The sequence below is a fragment of the Danio rerio genome, chromosome 4 (genome assembly GCF_052040795.2).
Source record: "Danio rerio strain M-AB ecotype USA chromosome 4, GRCz13ab, whole genome shotgun sequence".
Taxonomy (NCBI): domain Eukaryota; kingdom Metazoa; phylum Chordata; class Actinopteri; order Cypriniformes; family Danionidae; genus Danio; species Danio rerio.
Window position 1 is genome coordinate 65084384 of NC_141024.2, and position 12145 is coordinate 65096528.

Genomic DNA, 12145 nt, shown 5'->3' on the forward strand with positions numbered 1-12145 from the left:
CATCTTCAGTCTCCATTGTTACTTCATACTCCCTTGTTTGTTTGGGTCTCACCGCCAGAATTCTTCCTTCTCCAATCAGCTCCGTGACTGCTTTGATTATATCAAATCTTCTTGCATCTTTTACATTTCTACGTCTACAGTTACTGTTGCTTTCTTTGTGCATACTCTTCTTTGTATCTCTTGCTTATCCTTACCTTTTTCACCTCTTCGTTGGCCGGGCTCTTCATTTTATTTATCTCTTTGTCTGTTGTCAAGTCCATTTTCTTTATCTCTTCGTCTATCATCCAGCCCATTTTCTTTATCCTTTCGTGCAAGTCCCTCCATTTCCATGTCGTTGCCGGGTAATCTGTCCATGATTAAAAATAAAACACACAACATAACCACCCTCAAGTCAGCGAAATGCTGCTGTTAGGTGGTTTTTAAAGACAAAAACAAAACAAACCAACAAAGACGCTCAAGGTCAATAAACAAAAAGGTAGACAAACAAAATGGGGAGAGCCTTTCTCTCCTTACTGCTGCCAACTCACTTCCTGTTTGCTCTATAGCGCCCTCAGGGTGGTGTGGCCGTAAGCAATGACAGCTGTCAAGTGTTGGCTATTGAAACCAGGCGCAGCCCCCGGAGGCGAGCACAGCTTAGCTGCCTGCTGCGCCAATGAGCTGGACAGCCGGAGCTGGGCAAGCTGTGAAACACCACATTCCATGTCACGGTACTGCGCTGTGGCTCCCAGGAGACAGCTTATGCCAAGTTTGCATGTCAGGATGGCCGAGCGGTCTAAGGCGCTGCGTTCAAGCTGGGGAACAATCGTCCAACAAAGAAGGGGAAGAAGGGAAGAAAGGGGGGAAGAAAGAAAGAGAAAAAGGGAAGAAGAGGGGGAAAAAACGAAGAAAGGAAAGGGCGAATTCTAAGCTTCCCGGACACGCCTTCCCTGCACCTGCTTTACGTCACGCATAGTGATACTGTTCTGTGTTAAAACAACGCAATTTGAGTTAAATTGATTTCTATTGCAGGTGCTCACCAAGACCGGGGTTCGAATCCAGCTAAAGACGCTTTATTGTTATTGGTTAATTATTACTCAATAAACTAACTGTTTAAATGTGTAATGCTCCAAGGTAAATAAAATATGCCTAAGCGCTTTATTCTTGTGTTTTTTGACATTCTTTCATGAAAAATAAAGCATACTAACTTGAATGTGTCACTATTTAGTAGTTGTTGTAGCATTGTTATGCTTATGGTTATTATTGTTCTGTATTTTGATGTACAAATGATCTATAGAAATGTCATAGAGTATATAGTGTACACACACACGCACACACACACACACACACATATACATATATATATATGTGTGTGTTTATAGTGTGCATAGTGTATATGGAATTAAAAGTCAAGTAGTCAGTTATTTATATATGCATTATTTATCTAACAATTGTCAACAGAACAGTAATGAATATAGAGTAGAAAATGTAAAAATAATAAATTATTTATTAATAATACAGTATTAACAATATAAATAAACAATGTTAATAAAACGTTAAATACAAACAGAAACCGACACAAAGTGGACTTAAAAGTCAAGGACATTTATTAATGCAATATTTATTTAACAATGGTCAACAAAACAGTAATGAACATGGAATAAAAATTCTTAAAAATTAAATGTTAAATATTAACAGAATAAATACAAAATTAACAAATTAAATAAAATGTTAAATAAATTTAGAAACCAACAATAAGTGAAATAGAATAAATTTAACTATTATGGTTGTAACCTGTATACACTTTATACATACACACACATATAAATAATAAATAAGTTAAATAAAATGTCAACAAAATAAATAAACTTCAAATAAAAAGTGCAATAAAACAGAATCAAACAAGGTAATTGAAGAACTATTATGGTTATAAAGTGTATAAACTATAGACATACACATAAATAATAAACAGTTAAATAAAATGTTAACAAAATAAATTATTTTTATAAAATGTGAAATAAAATAGAAACCAACAAGTGAAATAGTATAAATTGAAGATCTATTATGGTTGTAAACTTTATACACTCTGTACACACACACACACACACACACATATATAAATAATAAATTAAATAAAATGTTAACAAAATAAATACACTATTTAAATAAAATGCGCAATAAAATAGAAACCAACAACAAGTGAAATAGAATAAACTGTAGAACTATTATGGTTATAAACTATATAAATACACACACATATATAAATAATAAATAAGTTAAATAAAATGTTAACAAAATAAATTATTAAAAAGTAAAATGTGCAAAAAAACAAGTGAAATAGAATAAATTGAATTATTATGGTTATAAACTGTAAACACTATACACACACACACACACACACACACACACACACACACACACACATAAATAATATAAAAGTCAAAAAAAATGTCAACAAAATAAATACACTATTTAAAGAAAATGTTAAATAAAAATATAAACTAACAGCAAGTGAAATTGAATAAACTGAATAACTATTACACTATATACATACACAAACAAACAAACACATTATTTTGGGTTGGTCCTTTTCATTTCCTCTAGCCACTCTTCTTTAGTTAAAGTTTCAGTCTGTGGGCAGTACACCCTGCCCCTGAGTTGGCTATGGCCTGTGGCATTTGTTTTGAACTGCCCACACTTTTTACAAGTGTTCGCTTGAACAGTTCTATGGTACGGTCTTTTGGGAATGGCTCCAGATGTGGACGGTGATGCAGCAGGCTGTGAGCTGGTACTGGACATTGTTGGCTGAAGTGGTGGCTGTCTGAGTGGCATCCCCTGCACCATTGGGATACCCTGGGCTATCTGCACTCCTTGCATCATCGGGATACCCTGGGCCATAGGGATTCCCTGGACCATTGGCACAGCCTGGAACATTGGTACACCCTGAAACATCGGCATACCCTGGTACCCTGGTGTAGCTGGGATGTATATGTTGGGTACCATCTGCAGCGATGCTCCAGGTGCTGGTGGTGTAAATATGACCTGGGTCTGTACTGGTGCATTGGGTCTGAGTGGGGGTCGTCCAACAGATGTCTGCCTTGCCTGACCTGCTGTGCTCTCTGGCAACACATACTGGTGCTGCTCTCCTGGTTGGTCTGGCTCTGTCCGAAGACTTTTGGCAACTGGGAGAGGTTCCTGGGCTTCTGGGAGGGGTTGAGGCAACTGAATACCCTGAAGCAGCACAGACAGCTCCTGCTTCTTCTGTCTGTTATTAAACCACTGAATCAGGGTATTCTGGTTTACCTCAACCAGCTGCATGGATGTACCTCCCATTACCAAGCTGTTGCCCAGTACGAGTTGCCTAATCCTGCGGTAGTCTTGCAGGATCAGAGACCATCTTGAAAGGGTTCCCCTGCCTTTTCGCTTGGGACTAGGGTGGATGGTACAAAGCCTAATAAAGATGGTCTCCACAAGACGGCAACAGTCAGGCCACTGAGCAGGAGCACTGCTTGCACCCAGCACACATCTGATAGCGCTCTCCATGCCAGGGGTGTGAGTGGGCTTCTTGGGTGTTTTAAATCGCCCACTCAGCAGTCGCTTCTGGTGTCGAGCTGCATACACCACGCGCTTCTTGTCTTGGTCATGCAGGCTTTGCCAAAGACCAATAATCTCGTTGGCCTCCTGGTTGGTGAGGCTGAGGCTTTTGTGGGTCCGAAGCTCAACCAGATATTCAGCCAGCCTGTCCACATGCTGGAAGCCCGGAATATTTTGGTAGTCAACAGCCTGATGAAAGCACAACAAAAAAAAAAAAAATAGCACATTAAATTGTTCAATGCATAATTCCATAATTGTTTCTGTTATCATGTTGAAGCTGCACTACGGAAATAAACCTGATGCGTGTTTGAATTTACACTTTATTTTAAAATTAAACTAGATCATTGTAAAGACAGAAATTAGTGGGACTTACAGTCTCTTCATCACCATCATCATCGTCGTCATCATCATTATCTTCGTCATCATCTTCCATAGCCTCTTCTGGCTCTAAGGGCACAGGTGAAATTGGTTCTTCAGGCTGCGCAGGTGGGTCAGGGACCAGTGCAGGGCATGTGGAGACGGGCAAAGAAGCGACACTACTGGTGACTGCAGTGGAGGAACCCGATCTCAATGTGGAGGAGGATGGTGACAGAGCAGCCTCCGGATCAACAATAGTGTGATCCTCACTGATGTCACAGAAGCCCTCATCTTCTTCTCGCTCATCCACATTGAGATCCTCAATGAGCTCAGCAGTCTGCTCACAGTCTGGGTTCATGTTCTGCAGTGCCTGACCAGTCTGCTGGAACAGATACTGCACTCCAATGAGCTCACCTGAAAAAAATAAATGAAACATAAATAAACAAATTTTAAGAGCCATGTTTGATTGGGTGTTGAAGTAGCAAGTAGTTTTAAAAGCTCAACGTCAAGGAAGAAACAAACAAAAACATACATTTTAATCAGAGATCCAAAACATAATGAATATTCTGGACAAAACATCTAATGAAATGTAATGGAAATACAACGAATACAGAGAAATAAATTTCCCTCAAAGCTTGTAGCATTATGTTTGATAATGACATGTAATAATAATGTAATAATAATTTTGTATCTTGCTTTACTTCAGTAAATAGTCATAAAACAATACATTTGTTCATACAAATATTTAAAGACAAGTAAAGATTTCACAGCACAAAGCTCATGAACATTGACCTACTGTATCAAACTGGATACAGTAGATGGAGAGAACACAGAAATTGCAGGCTTATTAACAATAGCAAAATCTCTTACCAGTGTAACGTGCAGGCGGACAAAAGTTGGGCACCACATTTCTCCCAAACAGCTTTTCAAAGTTGCAGTTTACACAGTGAACAAGTTCCCCTGTGTAGCTGTGTAAAGCTGATGGTTCAGATGCCAAGGAAGCAGCCTCCCAGTCCTGGTTCCACCTGTTTAGTCCCTCCAGCAAATAAATCTGAAAGTTCAGACTATTTGCGCTGTACCCTGTAAATATTAAAAACAATGTTTAGGACTTAATTAAAAAAACAAACACACAAAGATGAGAGAGACGTGGAGCCCCTGGCACATCTGTAGGTCCGTAGCAGAACACCTCCCTAGCTATGCTCCCCGTTTCAGTATAGAGCGCGACACCAGGGGGGTCCTGAATGCATTTTATATGCTTTTTTTGGACACTCCAGATGTGCTCCATCCTTTCCTTGTCTAAAAGAGGAACGCCCAGCGAGTCATTGCCCTTGTTGCTCATGAGCTCAGTAAGAAGCTGTTCAAGGAGAAGGATGGTAGTCTCCTTCCCATGGGTCCTCCTCCGGCAATGGAGAGCCAGCTCCTCCCTGGTGAGATGCTTGTTGACATCAGCATCTGTCAACGCAGGCCAACCCTGGGACATCAACAGTGCTCGCTTTGCTTGGCGTAGCAAAGAAACATCAGCCGCATCCCATTCAAAAATGCACGCAGAGATCCATGACATGAAGATGGGATACAGTTGATGAGCATCAGTTGTACATCCCACAGCAATCCTGCGCATAAAGTGCCAGATGTCCAATTTCACAGTCAACTTCGGCCATCCTCTGAACCTGGCTTTGAGTTTGGTCTCACCCACATCAGTGCAGAACCCACAGTCCACATACAAAACAGCAGGTGGATCCACACCAGCCTCCTGGTATCTTCTGACCAGCCCATCCACCATCCTGTCCAGTCCTGCTCCTTCCTGGGCAGTGAGCACACTTATCAGCACCTGACCAAACTCATTGCCAACAGAGGTGAGCCAGAGTCCTGTTCCTTTTGCTGTCCCGGCCAGCTTTTTTGTGATCTAGATTAGACAAGAGAAGAACCATGGTGTATCGTCAGATCAAGCAGACTACACAAAGGGTTTTTACCAATGCTGGAATATAAAAAAGAAATTATAAATTGATGAATATCCACTAACCTTTTTAGTTGAATCCATCTTCAAGATGGACCCATGGGTCGATGTTATCCTGGCATGGATTTCATTCAACCTTGTCAAGATGTCCTGGCTGTAGACAGTGAGGAGCCACTTGCAGCTTGGCACAACTGTAGATGCTGGGGGCTCCTGGAAGGTGATCGGCAACACCCCAGGTCCACTGAGGAAATCCACACACTGAGTGGTGTAGCGGGCTAGACGCTGGAGCCACTCTTCACTGTGGTTTTCCTTCAGTTGTTTGATGACCCTTGTGGGGCTGTTGCCTAGTCCACGCTCACGCAGTAGGCGAATGACTCTTATATCACAGGCGTACCTTAGGAACAGAAGAATATTAATATAAACATACATATATATAATTTGTAATGTATTTTCATATATGTGTGATGATAGGTTAACAACTCCACGAGGAATAAAGGTGTTCAATTACTCACTTCTGTGTGAGAATGACCCAAAACTCTGAGCGATGGCCAAGATCCAGCTGCTGCAAGACAGTCTGACTCCAGGACACATGCGAGGCTTTGCACTTGGTACAGATGAGGGTTTCTGTAACCATGTTGTACATCCTGTCGATGTCCAGAACCTGCCGTGCCCTTTTGTGCAGACCTCCACCTGTCAGCTGATGCTGTCCACATGCAGGATTAGGGCAAAGGACTTTGACCCTCCACAGCTTGTATGGCATCCTCAGCAAAAGTGAATGACAGAAAAATCTGTCTGGAGCTGGAGCCTGATTGTATGTAAGTGCAGGCTGTGGAGGGTAATACCAGAGCTGGAGGTTGTCTCGAAGCTCTGGCTTTCCTTTGGACCCCATTTTAAAAAGCCTGCTGGCAATCCACTTGTGGTCCTCTGGTGGCAAGGTTTCAGCCCAAAGGCGCAGAAGTGGAACAGCTGATGGAGCTTGCAACAATGACCCAGAAGGTGCAGTCTGTGAAGGAAAATAGATCAAACCTTTAGTCTGGTAATGTAAATGCACCTTACATATTTGAGTGAGTATCCTCACATGATGTTATCATGATTATAATCTAAATATCTTTGATTTTAAGTGATTGTTTTTAAATACCTTATTATGTTTTTCAGTTCCAAAAATCATGAATAGAATTTCACCAATAAACATTTTCTTTAAAGAAGCAAAAGTATTTCCAATATAGTTATTTCTCTTTTTCCTCTCTAGTTCTTTTCCATCCATTTTCTTTTCTTTTACTACTGTGAACATAAAATATCAACAACAGAAGGCGTAATTTTTGTGACTATTTGCTTTATTTTTTCCTCTCTTTATTTTGTTAACATTTATACATATATCAAGCTTAGTTAATTAACATCAAGTCAATTTAATTGGCTGGTCTTAAAACCACTTTGTGTGAATTCAGCTGGGGCAGCAAATATGCAAACCAAATTACCTTTTTTTGGACAGAAAATATGAAATTACTTACTGAGACAATGCTGGACGGCTCTGTGGAACTGGTCACTGCCGCAGTGGATGTGAGGACGGGGGCAGAAACTTGAAGGTCCTGAGTCTGTACAAACAAGCAGTATAACAAAGTGCATTTTGTAAATATATATCTATAAGTAACATTAACTAATCAGAATTTTTTGCAACCATTACTTTATTTGAACATTAATGTATAAAATACATTGGAAATGAATGATTGCTGCTAAACTGTAAAATTTTGTCACAGCGCTTCTATGCAGAACAAAAAGTTTAAAGAATGGTGCTTATTTTTAATATATATGTTTTTATGCACTAAAAGAATACTACAGAGATGTTTTATTGAGATTTAATGTGACTGTACTTAATAAAAATTCGAATTTACGTAAAACAAATGCTTATACCAAATTCTCTCCGAAAGCTATGTGGATTATGACAATACTTACAGCCGTGCTTGGTGTAGAAGCACCACACACTGCTGAACTGGGCTGAACGTCAACCTGTGATGGTCTTCTACACTGTAAAAAATTGCTGTTAAAAAACGGTCAGATTCTACGGTAAAATAATGTTTTTTCACTAAAACAGTAATATTCTGTTAAAAACAGTGCTTTCTGGGTAACATTTTTGTTTTCGAGAAAGTAACCAACTGCAGAAAACTGTGAGCTAATAGAGTTCAGATTCGATGTTTTGAAGTCTGTGTTTGAAATCACACTTTGTGTCCTTGTTCACTATTTCATACACTAGTTAACTAATATAGTTCACCTGACAGTTTTAATGAACACTAATGAGTGAATTCAGACACCACCATTCTGATGACCACCTGCTGTTTATAATCACAATTACTGAAGAAAATAAACAAGAAACAAAAACAGTGACTTGAGTTACAACATTAAATAAAATCAAATAAAATAAAACAGCTTCAGTCTCAGCAGAGGATCATTAAACAACTCCACAAACAACAGCAGACACACACTTATTACTGACTGATTTGACTTCCATACAATTCTCATTGAGATCCAACAGAAATTAAGGTGTTTTTTGTGTCACCGTAATGGAGTGAGGGGCTGGTTTAGTTGGGCTCTTCACCCTTGAACTCATTTAATAAGACATTCCAACTGCTGTAATACAAACTTTACAAAATGTTTGTACTATTGCAATAAAGTTGGGAAGTCAATAAATAGAGAAATCTATTTGTCTGAAATTAGTTCTGATAAATGTTTTATTATAAATCTGGAAGAATGGCCTCATGGAATAGATATTTTGCTTAGTTGCAGGTATTAATTTAATTAATGAGAAGTGGAAACAGAAAAGATACCTCCGTAATTACTTAACAGTTAAGAAATAACATACAAAAACAGTTCAGTTATGACAAATACACACTCAGACCTCATGAATCTGACCTTGTATCACAACAATGGTAACATCTCAAATGTTTCATGCTGCAATGCATGCTGGGAGTGGCACGGTACAAATATCCCAGCATGCATTGCGGTATAAATAAATGTTGTATAATGGTCTAACAGTTTTCTTTATTTGTGTTTGATTCTGCTGTTGTTTATGTTTAGACTTTCAGTTGCCTGTTTGTGAGTTAAATTGTTAATTTTGTTAGTTGTCACCATTATTGAGGTTCATATGCTGATTATTGATGTCTCTTTGAGTGCGATTTACATCATAGAGCAGTGTTATTGTCCAAGATATTCTTAAAAACTTCCAGAAATCATTGCCATATATATACATATAATGTAAGACAATAGATTTAACATTTAATAGGAGCAGTAAATTTTATTATACTAAATGAGAACAGACTCTGCCATTTAATAGCAACATGAACATCACCAGATCTTATTTAGGTTTTTGGCTGGCTGTCCACAACAAAGGAGCTTTTTAAACAAAGTTCTTAACAATTGCAGCAGCCAAGATATATAAATGTTAAAAATGACAGGGCTAAGAGCCCAACTAAAGCAAACTCTGTTCTCCATAATGGTGACGTAAAACTTTAACTTTTTTCTCAAGAAGAACTTTAGTAAATGTTATACAAAAATACATGTATTAAGTAATAAGTGTAGCTGGTGATGATGTTTGTAGAGTTGTTTAATCATCCGCTGATCATTTAAATGATTTAATCATTTGTTGTTCTTCAGGTTATTTCATTATAAAGCTGTGACTAAAGTTTTGTATGTTCTGTTCTTGTTTTTTCCCTTCAATATTTCTTCATTTGTTCATTGTTAATCCTCAATTATCATTTAATTAGTCAGTTAATTAATGAATTTACTTCAGCTTTGCTCCATGTTTCTTGAACACTCAGTAGTGTGGACACTTCAATTAAAACTGAAGTATAGGCTCTGGGGTTTAAAGGGTTAAAGGTGTGAGAGGTAAAAACACAGTGTAAAAATGTATTTTAACAGTAATATACTGGTAATTTACACAACGGAAGTAGACTGTAAAAAAACAGTAGATTGCTGGCAACCACAGCTGCCAGTAGATTACCGTTAAATCAAGGAAAAAACAGTATTTTACTGTAAAACCTGAAGCTAATTTCTTCTGTGTGTCACCGTTGTGGAGGAGAGTAGAGTCAGTGTATGAGTTAAAGATGAACAATGAACTGCTGATGTTATTCTGCATGTTTCTCTATTTAAAGATAGCGGCTGTTTAGTGGCTGATGCAGTCAGAATCTCTCTGGTGATTCCAGATTTACATGTTTGTGTGCTGTTGTGAAAAATAAGACATTAGAGTTAAACCGAACTTTTCTAATTAACTAAAATAAGTTATCATTATGATTATGCTTCTAAGCATATATAGGACATTACTTCATAAACCCATTCAGCAGTTGACCAAGTTGAGGCAGTTGCTTTCAGTGAGCAAAATGAGTTCACTTGAGTATTGTGTAAATCAATGTAGTCCATGTATTTTTACAGCAACATACTGTAAAATAACAGTACATTGCTGGCAACTGCAGCTGCCAGTATTTTACTGTTTTTTAACGGGACAATTTTTAACAGTGTAGCCACACTAAGATTTGGCTTTGCTGCAGCAATGTGGGATCCGGAAAATATTGGTTTGGTGAACTCAAAAAGGGAAAGACAAAAAGCATTTCATTAAAAACACTGTGTTCACAAGGGCAAAATGTACACTACTGTTCAAAGGTTTGCGATCTGCTCAATGTAATTTTTTTTAAATGTTTTAATTATGTTTATCAAGGCTACATTTATTTGATCAAATATTTAGTAAAAACTGGAATAATGTGAAATAATAATATAGGCAAATTAAATAAATAAAAAATAATTTATTCAAACAATTTAAATAAAAAAAAATCGATTTAATTTATGAGCAAATCAAACACAATATAATTCTTGTTATATATGATTAATATTAAGCTTTTATATTTTAACAGTAATAATTTTTTGAACATAATATTAATTATATTATATATTATTATATTACATAATAATTTTTTTTTAGTGTATATCACATTACATTTCAAGCAATTAGAAACTACCACCTAATTTAAACTAATTTACTCAATTTAATTTATGCAGGTCTCTAGCAACACCTCAACTTTTTTATTGCTTTTTGTTCTTTTCTCTCCTATGTTTGAGCTTTAAACTGAACTTTGAACACCTTGAACACTTGAAACACTGAAATTGTCATTTCTTTTGATTTTTAAAAAAATGTACCATTGACAATTGCGGTGAAATCTTTGATGCCACTGGTGGAGTAGACGGGGGCTGGGGCTGGGCCTCAAGTTGTCTCGTCTCCATCACCTCCTGAGCAGGTACAGTAGGGGCAGGTTGTTGCACCGTTTGTGCTGGAGCAGCAGAAGCAGTACTCTGCTAAAAATAATTACAAAAATACATATAATAATGAAAAAGGACAGCCATTCTAGTAAATAAAAATAAACACATATTGATTAAAAAATGTACCTTTTGAGTGTGAAAACCACATGTGCATTTCAGCACACCTCCAAGCAAGGTCCTCTGCCCACGAGATTGCAATGGGTATTTCTCAATCTGAAAAAATCATGAAAAATATATTAAATAATTTTACACAATACAAAAAACTTTTATAACTAAACAAGAATTTTAACTCAATGACTCCCTTAATGAAGCACACAATAGCTCTGTAAATTAATTTATCACTGTTTCTAGAGTGTGTAATATTTATTTAATATGTAATCGTACAGTTTGTATCTCCAAAAACGAAAAGAAGAATAAGAGGAACTGGACAGGAACATTTCAGGTCTTAAAACCACATGCTGTGTACTGTACACTCATAATCCATTCCCCCACCTTTTCAGATATCTCTAATAAACGGTCAAACTTACTAAATTATTCAACGTAAATCTCAAAATACATGAAATTTAAAACACTTTAATATTTAAAAACAAGTATGACATGTTTTACACAGATACTGTACTGAATGTACTGAAGCCTAACAAGTTAACGTTACTCTGTTAAGCAAATTTCAACAAACGTTATATCATTTAAACGAAATACACCCTTTGATGAATCTCATGCCACTTTCTTTGTCGAGGAGCTGGCCTGTTGCCCTCATTTGATGGCCAAACTCCTGTGCTGGTAAACTTTTTCAGACGTGAAATCCAGTCAGCGTCTGACATAGCTTTATGAGATTTTTCAGACATTTTTTCTCCTATAAATAAAAGGTTTTGAATTAAAGTATTCAAATTTGAAATACAACACACTAAAACATTAATTTGTGCAATTGTGTAGCTTTTCGTACCTTTTTTAAGAAATCACTATTAG

At 37.3% G+C, this 12145-nt stretch overlaps 1 protein-coding gene across 2 annotated transcripts; it reads right to left on the reverse strand.

The window, feature by feature from the left end:
• Positions 1-1560: 1560 nt before the first annotated feature.
• LOC137490823 (uncharacterized) lies at positions 1561-9537 on the reverse strand. 2 transcript variants are annotated; one of them, XM_087250002.2, is made up of 5 exons: positions 6394-9537; positions 5948-6275; positions 4798-5830; positions 3944-4341; positions 1561-3759 (listed from the first exon to the last, which is right to left on the reverse strand). In XM_087250002.2, exons 4-5 carry the CDS (start codon positions 4283-4285, stop codon positions 2548-2550), a joined length of 1554 nt encoding a protein of 517 aa, XP_087106128.2. In that variant the 5' UTR covers positions 4286-4341; positions 4798-5830; positions 5948-6275; positions 6394-9537; the 3' UTR covers positions 1561-2547. The 2 variants fall into 2 exon arrangements, with proteins under 2 accessions (XP_087106128.2, XP_088506447.1); XM_088650321.1 differs by lacking the exons at positions 4798-5830; positions 5948-6275; positions 6394-9537 and having other exon boundaries at positions 2420-3759; positions 3944-4463.
• Between the last annotated feature and the right edge of the window lie 2608 nt (positions 9538-12145).

Excerpts from the sequence above, each read along its gene's own strand:
- LOC137490823 (XM_088650321.1), bottom strand. The coding sequence starts at position 4,387 with ATGGCTCTTAAAATTTGTTTATTTATGTTTCATTTATTTTTTTCAGGT. Across the intron at positions 3,760-3,943 it reads ATGATGGTGATGAAGAGACT|GCTGTTGACTACCAAAATAT; the intron begins GTAAGTCCCACT and ends TGCTTTCATCAG.